At 37.2% G+C, this 13,149-nt stretch overlaps 1 protein-coding gene across 1 annotated transcript in view; it reads right to left on the reverse strand.

The window, feature by feature from the left end:
• IKZF3 (IKAROS family zinc finger 3) overlaps positions 1-13,149 on the reverse strand; it is a 74,343-nt gene that overhangs the window by 48,357 nt on the left and 12,837 nt on the right. The window contains exons 2-3 of the mRNA XM_019747807.3: positions 6,056-6,109; positions 3,992-4,093 (exon numbers count right to left, since the gene is read on the reverse strand). Coding sequence (XP_019603366.2) covers positions 3,992-4,093; positions 6,056-6,109 — 156 coding nt within the window. The remainder of the gene's footprint in view (positions 1-3,991; positions 4,094-6,055; positions 6,110-13,149) is intronic.

Genomic DNA, 13,149 nt, shown 5'->3' on the forward strand with positions numbered 1-13,149 from the left:
GTATGTTTGAAGTGATTGAGTCTCTTTTACCTGAATGTATTATAAAGGTGGACATTGTGTCTGACTGGGAAAGTGTGTCTGCAAAATAGAAGCATGTAAATCTGTCTTTCAAGCGATATTAATTGAACATGCTAAATGGAAATGGATAAGGCTGTCCAAGTGCACACAGACCAGAGAAGCTGGAGCGCAGGTATAGACAAAGTCTATGATAGCCCTATGAGGAGCATAAGGCTGATGGCAAAAGCCGGAAAGTGCTTCCCAGCAATCACTACTGGGACTTTGGACTACAGAATTTCCATTTCAGGGGCAATTACTAGCCTGCTATCGGACATAAATTGAAACTGCCCCTATGATTCCAGGACAAAAAACAATCTTAATATCTCAAATGCCCATGATGTCTTAGGTGATATCAGATAAATACTCTATGGTGGAGGGCAGTGCCCAGAAGAGTTCCATAATAAAATGGAAATGGTTTATAAGGATTATGCTACCTGGGGAATGCAAGCAGGAGATACTCATGAGCAGAGAATCTCTTTTCTCCTAGGACTTATTTGGAACTGTGTAAAGAGCTACCAGATTCTATTACTTGGACAATGCCCTATAGACAGCTCTTGACCGACCAATCAAGAGTTGCTTGATTTATGGATGGCAGTTCCAAGAAGAATGGACAACATCTTGTTTGGAAGACTACCACTCTGACTGAAGAAGGTAAAAACAAATCAGCTCAGTGAGATTAATTACATACTGTTTTCTTGGCAGTGATGGAAAAATTGCACAATGATAAAAGTCTCTGTTTCAGTTTTTACCCGACTAATGGGTCATGGCCAATGGCCTGGCCATACGGATAGGCAAAGGACAATGGAAACCTGGTCTATAAAAGGACACCCATATGGGGCCCTGCCCTATTGAAATCACTATGGGAAATTGAGGGATGCACTAAAGTAGGGCATGCCGATATCCATTACTGGAACCAATGAGTGGCTATCGCAATGTACTCGCTTGAGGTGGCCAGTTGGGTCCACGAAATGAGTAGGCATTTGGGGACTGTAGCAGTGAGGGGGTGAATCTGGACATATTCCTTTTGTACACTCTGAGGCTCAGAATGCCAACAAGAACTGCTCTGTCTGTCAACAAGAAAGACAGAGGCTACAGATGGCTATGGGTAAGACTCCTCAGGGGGAAGGCGCCACACATAGATGACAAGTGGATTACACTAAACCAATGCCAGTCCCAGGAGGGCTACAAATGGGTTTTGATGAAATAGACATTGACTCTGGACTAGACTTTGCTTACATGGTGGTAGATGCAAAGGGTCAGAGTACTAAAAAAGAACTAGAACAGAAGATATTATACCAATTTGGACTGCCAGGTCACATGTCTACAGACCAAGGAACACACTTTACAGACCATAATGTCAAACAATGGGCAGAGAGACATCTTCCTCAGAGTAACAGTTTCATAGCGAATTGGAACAGACAACTGAAACATTGGCTGTATAAGACAGGGGGAGATGTAGGTATGAAGGGCTGGTTTACATGTCTTCAAGAGTGTGTTCTCAGACTTGACATCAGAGGGGCTAAGGGAGTGTCCCTACTAGATAGATTCCTCTGGTTTTTTGGTGGACCTGGGGGAGAGGGGATGGGGGAGGATGCTAGTATGACTATGCAATTTTTCCCACGGGAAGAAGACACTGGTATAATGACTATACTTTTTTTCTTTCTTCCCTGCATCACCTCAACTTTCTCTTTCCTATCTGATGCAGTAGTCACAGGACCAGGTCTGCAACTAAAAGTGCCAGAAACAGGGATGATCCCTAAGTAAGAAACTATAAGTGTAGTTTTAAACCTTTATGTCAGAATTCCGAAGGGCCTGATAGGGCAAGTTGTGCCTTCACTCCATTTAGCAAAACTGAGGTTAATAGCGAATCTGCAGCTATATTGCCTAGTGGTAAAAAAAAGCCCACTAGTTCTGGACCTAAGTAACTCTACCCTATACAACTAGCAGTGGACTGAGCAGGAGGCACTCGCTACACTAGTATTGCTGCTGCCTGCAATCTAGACCAGCACAGTGACCAAACCTAATGTTCCTTCCAACAGTGGAAAAGTTCAGTTATAAATGGAGAAAAGGAGGAATGTAGCTGAGAGTAAAGGAATAAATCAGTGAGTAACATGACGAAGGAAATACAGTATTACATTAAAATCTCAAGAGAGGTTCAGAGTAAGAGAATAACATTGTCTCTTAGCTCAATTAGAGAAGATGCCTGAAAAGGTGAAGCCATATATTGCTGCGACCACTCCTGCTTTAGGAACCTGATGAGATCAAATGGAAGCCTGCAAGCCTAACTGGGAGATATATGCATATATGATGAGGGACTGGGCTTATCATTAATGACTGTATGTGACTCTAGTAATATGCCAGTCTATATTCAGGATGAGTCACCCCAAGATGTGTCTCTACGATGTGCAGATTATTTTGAGCTAAAGCCAAATGAGAACTTGCAGGCTTAAGAGAAATTTCTGCCCCCTTCCCAGTAACTACCTAAAAGAATGTGAATTAGGGACCTTGCCTATAAGAGATTATCAGAGATAACCTTTTTTTGACCTATCTATACGGCAGGGCGAACTAATTACTGAACATCTGCTCTTCTTATTGTCCTGCAATGACCCTCTGAAGTCCCAAAGTGCCTTAGCTCAGAATGTCAAATGTGCCTTATTTTCTCTTTCTGTCTCTGAACCTCTCATGTATGTGGGGTTCCCATATGTACCTATGTAATTAAATTTGATTATCTGTTCTTGTTCATCTGTCTCATGGAGATTTAATTATTAGACCAGCTGAAATACCCCTGAAGGGTAGAGGAAAGTTTTTTCCTCCCCCATACCAGTATCTCTTGACTTTTATGATCCTTTTGCTACACAATTCGAGATTGTGGTCAAAGACCAGAGGGTGGTCTGTGGTATAATATAAAAATGTTTAATCTTTGTCCCAGATTCCTGGCACAGAGTTCCTAAAACCCTTGGAATTTCCTGATAGGAGTCTTTTGTTATTCATAACAAACCCCTTTCAATCACACCTGAGTGTAAGCTACTAAGGTGACTTAGGGTGGGGACACTAGATAGCCTCAGGTTGGGTTAGCTACAAGAAAGACCAAGTGATTAGGGGGTTGGAACTTTCAGAACCATCCACTGACCTCCAGGAAGGGAGGGGAGACTGCAGACTGAGCTCTATAAAACTCCTGAACAATGAGATTCAGAGAGCTCCCAGGTTGGTGAACACATTGTGGGGCTGGGAGAGTGGTGTGCCCAGAGAGGGCATGGACGCTCTTCCATCTCATCCCTTGCCCTATGCACCTCTTCCATTTGGCTGTTCCTGAACTGTATCCTTTATAATAAATTGCTAAAAGCAGGTAAAGCACTTTCCTAAGTTCTGTGAGTCATTTTAGCAACTTATTAAACCTGAGGGAGGTTTGCAGCAAACCCTAAATTTGCAACCAAGCTGGACAGAAGTGCAGGTAACCTGGAGACATGGTACTTTCAACTGGTGTTGAAGCAAAGGCAGTCTTGTGAGACTGAGCCCTTACCCTGTGGGTTCTGCAGTAACTCTAGGAGTTAGTATGAGAACTGAATTTAATTTTTGGACGCCCAGTTGGTGTCTGGAGAATTGGAGAACTCATTGTTGGTGTTGGAAAACACCCCAGACAAACTTTCTGTAATGAACATGTATTATTTTTATAACGAAAAGAGTAAAATAAACATTATTTTAAAAATGAAGTTAGTATACTTGAACACTGAAAAAGCACCTTAAATTCTCAAAATTTGCTGATGTCCTATGGCAAATTACTATATGTAAATATTTGTAAAATGAACGAAACTGAATTATTTCCAACTCAATCCACAAATGCAAGTTTTCCTTGGAGAGTTCCTGATTTCTTCTTCATGTTAAGCCTCAACTATAGCTATAATCACTAGTTTTTAATTTGCACACTATGGCTCACCTCCTATATCTTCATCTTCATTGGCTGGGCATTCTGCACTGTCCGCATTTTCTGTTTCATGAGGCTTGGTTAAATTGTAGTCATTCAAATTCACTGGGCCTTCTAGGAGATAAAAAGAATTTTAACTATGCAGTCAACTTTAAAGGATTTTTATAAATATGTATTTAGTAGACTTCCATTTTAGCTTCACATGATTCCTTAGTAGACAGTATCCCTTTCACGTATACCCCAAGTGGGGTATATTGAAAATTTGAGGTTTAGAAATATATCCAGGGTTCAGGCAGCTTTCCATTAAACATAATTTTCTTGACTATTTCTTTCACCTGAGTTAAAATGCACTCAAGTTCCTTCTGGACAGAAATTCTCTCTCCTTTGGTATGACTCACAATATTAGGTAGGATGCTATTGCTATTTATGACCAAGAAGTATTAATATGTAGTGAATACTGAGCCTGAAAATACTGGCATAACGCAATTTGGGAAAGATGCTTTCCTTAGAGGAAGCCTGTAAGCTTCCTATTTTCCCTTTCTATTCACATTATAAGTGTGATTCTATGGAAAACATATTGGCCCTCGAGTTCCTTTATTTCTTCAAACATTACTAAATGCTGACAAAATGACAGATATGAATATTTCTGTCCCAAAGGAGCTTATACTTTGCAGATGTAGATAGGCCCACAACTACAATGTAAGACTCAGACAAAAGATAATAATACAAGTCTAAAAGGTACACTCGGAGAAGATATTAAGGGAAATGCAAAACATTATGGGAGTTCATAAGTGAGAGGGAGCAGACATAATAAAAGCATGCTTAAATAAAAAGCAAACTTGCTAAAACTCAAGTTTCACAGAAATATAATTTTGTATAATAAATACTGATTAAAGGAAAAGGGGACAATGTAGCTGGACTTATTTCACAGGTAAGCATGATAGCTTAACAAAAAGATGATAACAAAAGAAATGAACTGAAAAGGTACCCAATTTCTACCAAACTCCTTCCCAATATTCAATAAAATATTTACTGAGAGCCCATTACACACAACCAATAGTCAGACACTGAATCCTGTGGTGCTGAAGCTGGGCTGAAGTAGGAGAAGTGACTAGAAATTCTGGAGTGGCGTTCTGTTCAGGTGCAGCCATGACTGAACACATGAAACAGGACTTTTACAGGAATGCAGGAGCAAAATGAAAACATATTCCATAAATGACTAAGCGGTCCCTAAAATATGGTCATCATGGACTCATGTTTGGATTTATAAATAGGTAAAGTTTCTAATTTCTGCATATTATAACATATACTCTAGGAACTCTCAGACTCTGTTTTAAACAGTGGTTCACTTTTCTCAATCCTGAAATGACTAATATAAAGTGCATACCTGAACAACTAATATGAGGTACAGGTTCAATTAAAATATAAAGCTACAACTCACAGTAACACATAAAAGACACTTAAATGATAAATTTTGTAATACAGCATAAGCTGTGATTCAAAGTGAGTTAATCAATCAAGTTATTTTTAGGAAATAAATTATTTTAAATGTTTATAATTTATTCTGGAGTAAGGGTCAGCAAACTATGGTGTGAGGGCGAAATCTAGCCATGGCCTATTTTTGTATGGGCCCAAGAGGTAGAATGGTTTTTAGATCTTTAAAGGGTTATAAAAAGCATAAAGAGGTATATGCAACAGAGGCCATATGTGGTTCACAAAGTCTAAAATATTTACTACCTGGTCCTTTACAAAAAAAGTTTGCTGACCACTATTCTAGAGTGAAAAGTACAGGTTGTTCAAATACAAGCTACTATGTTATTCAACAAAAACTGTCTTTATTCAAACCAATCAGTTGAAAAAAGGGAAAAAAAAGCAGTGATTAACATTAGGTGGGTTATGTGGTTCGGCCCTATGATGTCAAAGAACGTATATGATCTAAATGGATGAGTTATTTTTGTATCAGGAGGAGACAACCCCAACACATTTCCACAGCATTTTTACTGCAATCAGAATGTTCCTCTTTCTTTGGTATTTTCAGTCAAGTTATATTTCTAGAGAGGAAAGACCTCATGTTACCTGTGGGCACAGACTGCTCCTCAGGGCTTTTCAGTTCCACATTTGGTTTTATATCTGAAAAGTAAAGAATTATAAATATTAGCTGCTTAGAGTAAAATTTTTTTTCAGAATTGAGCATCCTAAATTTAATGAGGATACTATTTTGGAAGCTTTAGCAGCAAATTTCCTCTTTAGAACAGGACTATTCTTTTTCTATATCCCCTCTAAAAAGTGCCTTAAAGAGAATAAAAGGAATTATCTACACAGCAATTGTATTTTAAAGACATTACGAGGAAACAATAGTACTTTGTATTTACCCATATACTTAATATTTCTGATGCTTTTGATTTTTTTCATGAAGATATGAGTTCCCATCTCGTATCATCTTTCTTCAGAATTTTTAGTAGTGCCACTGTGTGACAAATTAGTTTCCATTTATTTGGAAATAGCTTTATTTTGCCTTCAATTTTAAAGGTGATTTTTACTTGATATAGAATTCTGGGTTGACAGGTTATTCCCCCAGCACTTTAAAGACAGCCTTCCACTCTTCTAGACGCTATTGTTTCGGATGAGAAGTCAGTGATGTTTTGTATTGGTGTGCGTGCATGTGTGTGTGTAAAATTCTTTTTTTTCTGAATGCTTTCAAGATTTTCTCTTTACCTTTGGTTTTCAGCAGTTTGACCATGATATGCTTAGTGTGATTTTATTTGAATTCATCCCACTTGGGTTCACTGAACTTCTTATTTGTAAAATTATGTTTCCCACCAAACTTGAGAAATTTTCAGCCAATATTTCTTCAAACACTTTTTCTCCCCCATACTCTTGCTTTCCTTCTAGGACTGACTTCAATTACACGTATGTTAAAATTTTACATATTTTTCCACAGTTCCCCTGAGACTCTGTTCCTCCTTCCACCCTGTGTTATTTTCTCTCTGTTGTTTAGCCTACTTTTACTGATATCTTCAAATCCACTTTCTCTTTCTTCTGTCATCTTAATTTGTTAAGTCTGCCCAGTGAGTTTTTTATTTCAGATATTGGAATTTTCCATTTTCTTTTTTATTGTTTCCCTGCTGAGATTTCTTATTTGTAAATTCATTACAAGCATATTTTCCTTTACATCTTTGAGTATAAATATTATAGCTGTTTAAGATCCTTGTCTTCCAATTCCAATATCTATGTCATCTTGGGGTTAGTCACCATTGATTTCCTTTTCTCTTGAGTATGATTCACATTTTGTTGCTTCTTCATATGAACTAATAATTTTGGCTAGTACCCTGGACATTGTAAATGATATGTTACAGAATTTCTGGATTCTGTTATGTTCCTTTGAAGAATATGGGAGTTTTTCTTGTTTATTTTACTCTTTAAAAGATGTAGTTAAATTGCCTACACTCAAACTCAAATTCTGTCTCACTTGTGGTGGGCAGCAGCTAGGATAACCAGATGTCCCAGTATGCATGGGATTGAGAACTTTTACAGTCCCAGGGAAATTGAAACAAGTCAGTCACCCTTACAAAAACATAAATTTCTGTTATTTTAGCCTCAAATGGGCTGCTCAGAATTTGACCCATATATGTATAGTTCAAGGATCAGCTAGAGATTTGGGTCAGCCAGATAATTTATACACAAAAAAGCTCTCTCTCTCTTCTCCATTCCAGGATTCCCTTCCTTACTTCCCAAATCCTGTGGTTGCTATGGTTTTTTAAGTCAGTAAAACTGTGGATTATCTACCCAAGTTTTGGTCACCCTAAGGCTAAAACTGGGGCCTACCCTTGGGCAAAAAACCCCCCGATAAAACAGGTTGGTTTTGTCATTTCCCAATGTCTTCAGGTAATAGATATTTTTTCATATATTGTCCAGAATCTATAATTATTTGTTGGAAGATTGGTTCAATAGAAGGTAAAACCTTCATTACTAGCAACTGAAAATCACCTTTGTTCTTTATTTTAATGGTAATCATATACCCAAAACTGTTTAGGATAGTACTGATTTTAAATATTGTATACTATAATCTGGTCATATTAAAAAAAATATAGTCACTGTACTTACATTCTATTCTAATTTTTAAAATTTAACACTTCACCAATTAGATGTTAGCAGCAAAGCATAAAGGCAAGGAAAGTACATATATTTTAAAAATAATCAAAGGGGTAGCCTGGTATGGGTGTCAAAACCCAAGATGGGTGAGAGGAATGTCCATGCAAAGAAAGGGGACAGCCTAGGGCAGGCTGCTGGGAACCCACCAGCATGAGGAGTGTGCCTATGTGGGATGGGCAGTCTGAAGGAGATGAAGAGGGAGTCTACACTGAGGGCAGAAAGCATGGGAAGTCAGAGCCTGAGTACGATAAGAAGGGTATTCGGGCAGGAGAATTGCCTGACTTGGAGTATTGGAGTCTGAGAAAGATGAAGAAGGTATGAAGCTAAGGTACAACATAGCATGAAGAGTCAGAACCTAAGCATAGTGAAGAAGGCATCCATTCATGGGGGCGGTCTGGTGTGGGGTTTCAGAGACTAAACAGGGTGAGCAAGGCACCCACCTGGGAACAGTGGGGGCTAACACCATGGAGCTCAGATGGAGTGAGGAGAGCTTCTATGCATGGGAATGGTCTAGTGCAGTGTCAGAACACGAGTGGGATGGCACCCACATATTAGAGGCAGCCTTGCATGGGGGTGTCAGAGCCCAAGCAATTGAGAGGAGTGTCCACATAGAACAGTGACCCTGGTACAGGATTTCAGAACCCAAATGAGGCAAGGAGAGCATCTGAGCTGAGAAGGATACGGTAGTAGCAATGGATGACTGGTTATATAAAGGATTGATCAAATAAGTAAATATAATAAAGATAATGAGCCAGATTTTTCTCTGTCAGAGGAGTTACAAATATGAAAACGTGTGGTAGTGTATTGGAAACAGGAATACTGGCATAAACGCAGGCTTCTACTATATATAAAAAGATATAAAATACGTGCACGTGTGTATATGTGTATATATAGGTATATATACACCTATATAGGTTTATAGTTCCTCACCCGTTCACTGAGAGCACCAGTGAGCAGTGACACTAAAACAGCTTCTAGCATCCAGATATTAACTTGTAAATATTCTCCACTTAAAGGAAACAGGCTTCCTGGAGAAACGGTGATTCCAGGGTTGGGGTGGGGAAAATATGAGTCTGGAACATTTTATTGTCCAGAAAGCAAGGAAATGCTCACAGAATGAAGGGGATATAGAAATCATCCTGATGGGTTTCCATTGGCCAAATCTGCAACAAGGGAGCACAAAATAATAATAATGATAGTATTGGATTATAACCCATTGAAAAAAGAGAAATTCATGAGTCCATATTGACACTTATAAGTGAATAAATTGAAAGTCTAATGATGAATGGGATATTTATATAGTTTCAAAGTGCTTCTCCCCAAAACACTTATTAAAGATCAAGAGTAACTATACAGTAGAGAACTGAACTTGGTAGACACCACTGTGCCTGAGCAAAGTGATCATCATCAGTAACGCAACAAATGAAAATTATGTGCCACCTGATAATGAAGAGAACACAACATCATTTCTGTGATATTCCAGCCAAATATGTATAACATGAATCTAACCATGAGAAAACAAACAAACTCTAACTAAGGAACAGTTTACAAAATAACTGAATTGTAATCCTCAGAAGTGTCAAGGTCATGAAAGACTGAGGGACTGTTCCAGACTGAAGAGTTATGTCAAATAAACACCATGTGTGATTGTGAGCTGAATCCTTCTGCAGTAAAGGATGTTAGAGAGCATCCTGGAGCAATGTGGCTGGGGTCCGAGGATTAAATGGTAGTAATTTATCTATGTTAATTTCCTGATTTTGATGGTTGTTTTGTGGTTATGGAGAAGATAGAACATAAACACTACAGTGTTCAAGGGTGATAGGGTATTATGTCAGCTCCTCTCAAAATTTCCAGAAAAAAATAGTTTCTTGTACTGAATTGTACCTTTTCTCTAAGTTTGGTAGTGTTGTTTTCTTTTAAGGGTAAAAAAAAAGCTACCTGTGAAACTTTTAATTGCACACTAAAGGAATCTTAACAGAAAAAGAAAAAAACTAGCTCAAAGGTTTCACATGAGCAACTTTCATGTGAAAACATCTTTTAGTTAGTACAGAGCAAGTTGGCTTTTGATTTGGTGACCTAAAGGAAAAAGGTCCTGGTCCCTTGAGCCCTTAAAAACCCTCTGACAATGACATTTAAATAGTTCTCAATGTTTTTTCAAATGGCCTTTGTGTGCTGTAAATAACACCAGAAGTAACCGAGCTCAGTGTCAGGGAGGAGATTCTGACTACCTTAGTATTCAGAACTAAACGGAGACATTAAAACCATCTATAACCAGGTCATATTGATGGCCTTCTTAGGTACTAAAAAATACTTAAAACACAAGGACAAAATAGATTGAAGTACATTTCCCCATTAATGGTCTTTATAAAAATATGAAGCCCAGTAGTGGATAGATGGTGAAGGAATTCCCAACTAAAGACCAGAAACCTGTTAAATATTTCTAAGAGCAGCAAAACCTATTCAGTTTTAATGGGCCCTTTTGTAATTTTTTACAATTCAGTCCAAAAAAATAAAAAAATAAACCCTGAAAAATTTCCATTTGAGGCAGTCTAGTGGGGTCTTTTCAATGTGCTGGCAGTCAACATAGCTTCAAAATATTTTCCAAAAGAATGCGCTAAACAGCTAAGGAGGAAGGGTCCGTATATTGCCTTTGATAGAATAGTTTCCTGTACTGATGTTTATACACGTCTGGTACAGATGATGGAAAAATTCCAAAGTGGGTTAACTTTGTTGAAATATAAATCTTGTCAACTTTCTGCATTTCCCCTGTTACTTGAACAGGTAACGCATGCTCCTGCCTCAGGGTCTTTGAACTTACTTTTCCCTCTGACCAGAATGCTCTTCCCCCAGCTAGACACCTGGCCCACTTCCTGTCTTCACTCAGGTGTGTGCCTAAAAGTCACCTTACCAAACAAGCTTTACCTAACTACCCTATATAAAATGTCATATTCCATTGCCAACTTCTTTTCTCTTTTATTTTTCTTCATAAAATTTCTTCATTGTCATCACCTGACTTATTTTTGGTCAGTTTTGTTTTTATCTGTCTCCCCCCACCAGAATGTAAGGTTCGTGAGAACAGGGATGTTGTCTGTATATTTATGTTTTGCTGTATCTTCAGCTCCCAAAATAGTGCTCACTCACAGTGGACACTCAGTAAATATTTGTTGAATAAACACATGAATTTTTATATCTTTATCGTTGATCCTTATGAACACTCTGGATCAAGGTTCTACAAACTACAGTTTGCCGCCTGTTTTTGTGTGGCCTATGAACTAAGAATGGTTTTTATATTTTTTAAGTAGTTGAAAAAAATCAGAAGAATATTGTTTCATGCCACTTGAAAACTATATGAAATTCAAATTTCAGTGTCCGTAAGTTCTACTGTAACACAGCCAAACCCATTCATTTATGTGTTGTGTATGGCTGCTTTCAGGCACAGGTGAGTAGTTGCAACACAGACTGTATGACTCGCAAAGCCTACAACAGTCATTATCTGGTCCTTTACAGAAAAAGTTTGCCAAGCTCTGCTCTAGATTTATTACTAATACTAATACTGTACTGTCTAATAGAGTAGCCACTAGCCACATGTGATATTTAAGTTTAAATTAATTAAAATTAAAATTTTAGTTTCTCAGTCACACCAGCCACATTTTAAGTACTCAGAGAACATATGGCTAGTGGCTACTCTGTTGGACAGCACAAAAAACATTTCCGTCATTGCAGAAAGTTCTACCAAACAGCACTGTTCTAGATTTTAGAATATCTCACTGCCACTTGGGATACCACCACTGCAAAATTATAACTTTAAAAGAAACATTAAAACTCTGTATCAGGAAAACAGAAATAAATCAAATCATGTAAAAATAAAAATTAAAATTAAAAATAAAAATTAAATATCAACCACAAATTTTAAGATATTATACCAGGAAATAGCTTAACAATGACCATTTTCTATCAATATTTCCAAAATTCTTATAACTGGAATTTCAGGAGAAAGTTGTGATTTCCCTTAATGCAGTTATCAAAACTATAAATCATCTAGATGGCACCTTTCATACGAAACATTTTACAAATTTGACTGATTGAAAAATTAATGTGACTTTTCAGAGGGTAAAAGAATAACCACCACATGATGCCAAAACATCCAGATAAAATATTTTAAAATATATTTATATGCATATATACAAATATATACGTGGCATGTTTCCAGTAGGATTTGTTGGTATCATTAGATAAAACCATTTTTCTTATCTCATTTAAAAGCTAAAATTATCTAGCAGAAAACCCTAGTTAACACCCTCATATCATTTGCCCTCATGCCCTTCCCACAACTACATAACTGAACTCCTGACGTGTTTTAAGGTTTAATTAAATCACTAGTGTTTTCCACTGACACTTTGCCTCTTAAATAACAAATCTTGTAAAAGGTATAACTAGTCTATTATTAAGATAGCTGACAAATATATTGGGCTATAAAAGTTAAGGGTTATTTCTTTTGCAGCTTTCCAAAGCACTCTACAAATTCAAAGCTTTACTAGCAGTCTCAAATTGTTTTCTACCAGTACTGAAAACAAGCCTTCATGACATGCTTACTGAGACGTGACAATTTCAGGCTTGTTTTTATTCCTTCAGATTCTCTTTTCATTTTTAAAATGACGTCATTTAAAAAACTTCACTAGTTAGAATTTTTGTTATGATACCAAGATTTTTCTCAGATATTCCAGCATTTTATGTGCTGCAAAATGAAGGAGGGTAGATTACAAATAAAATTTAAACTTGGAAGTGGCAGGCATCTGATCAATTAAGATTTCATAAAAGTTCACATGAATGTTTTTATCTCTAATATAAACTCTCCATGAACAAAACCAAATATTTACATTAGCAACAAAATCTGTAATCGTATTTTTAATTTGAATGGTTATAAACTTGCCTTTATTTTGATACTGTTAAGTAATTTTCATTCAATTAAGAATTAAGAACACCAGCTAACTAAATTATACTTTTAGTTTCAGAGATCA

Source organism: Rhinolophus sinicus, chromosome 12 (genome assembly GCF_057876585.1).
Source record: "Rhinolophus sinicus isolate RSI-liver-muscle chromosome 12, RSI-T2T, whole genome shotgun sequence".
Lineage (NCBI taxonomy): Eukaryota > Metazoa > Chordata > Mammalia > Chiroptera > Rhinolophidae > Rhinolophus > Rhinolophus sinicus.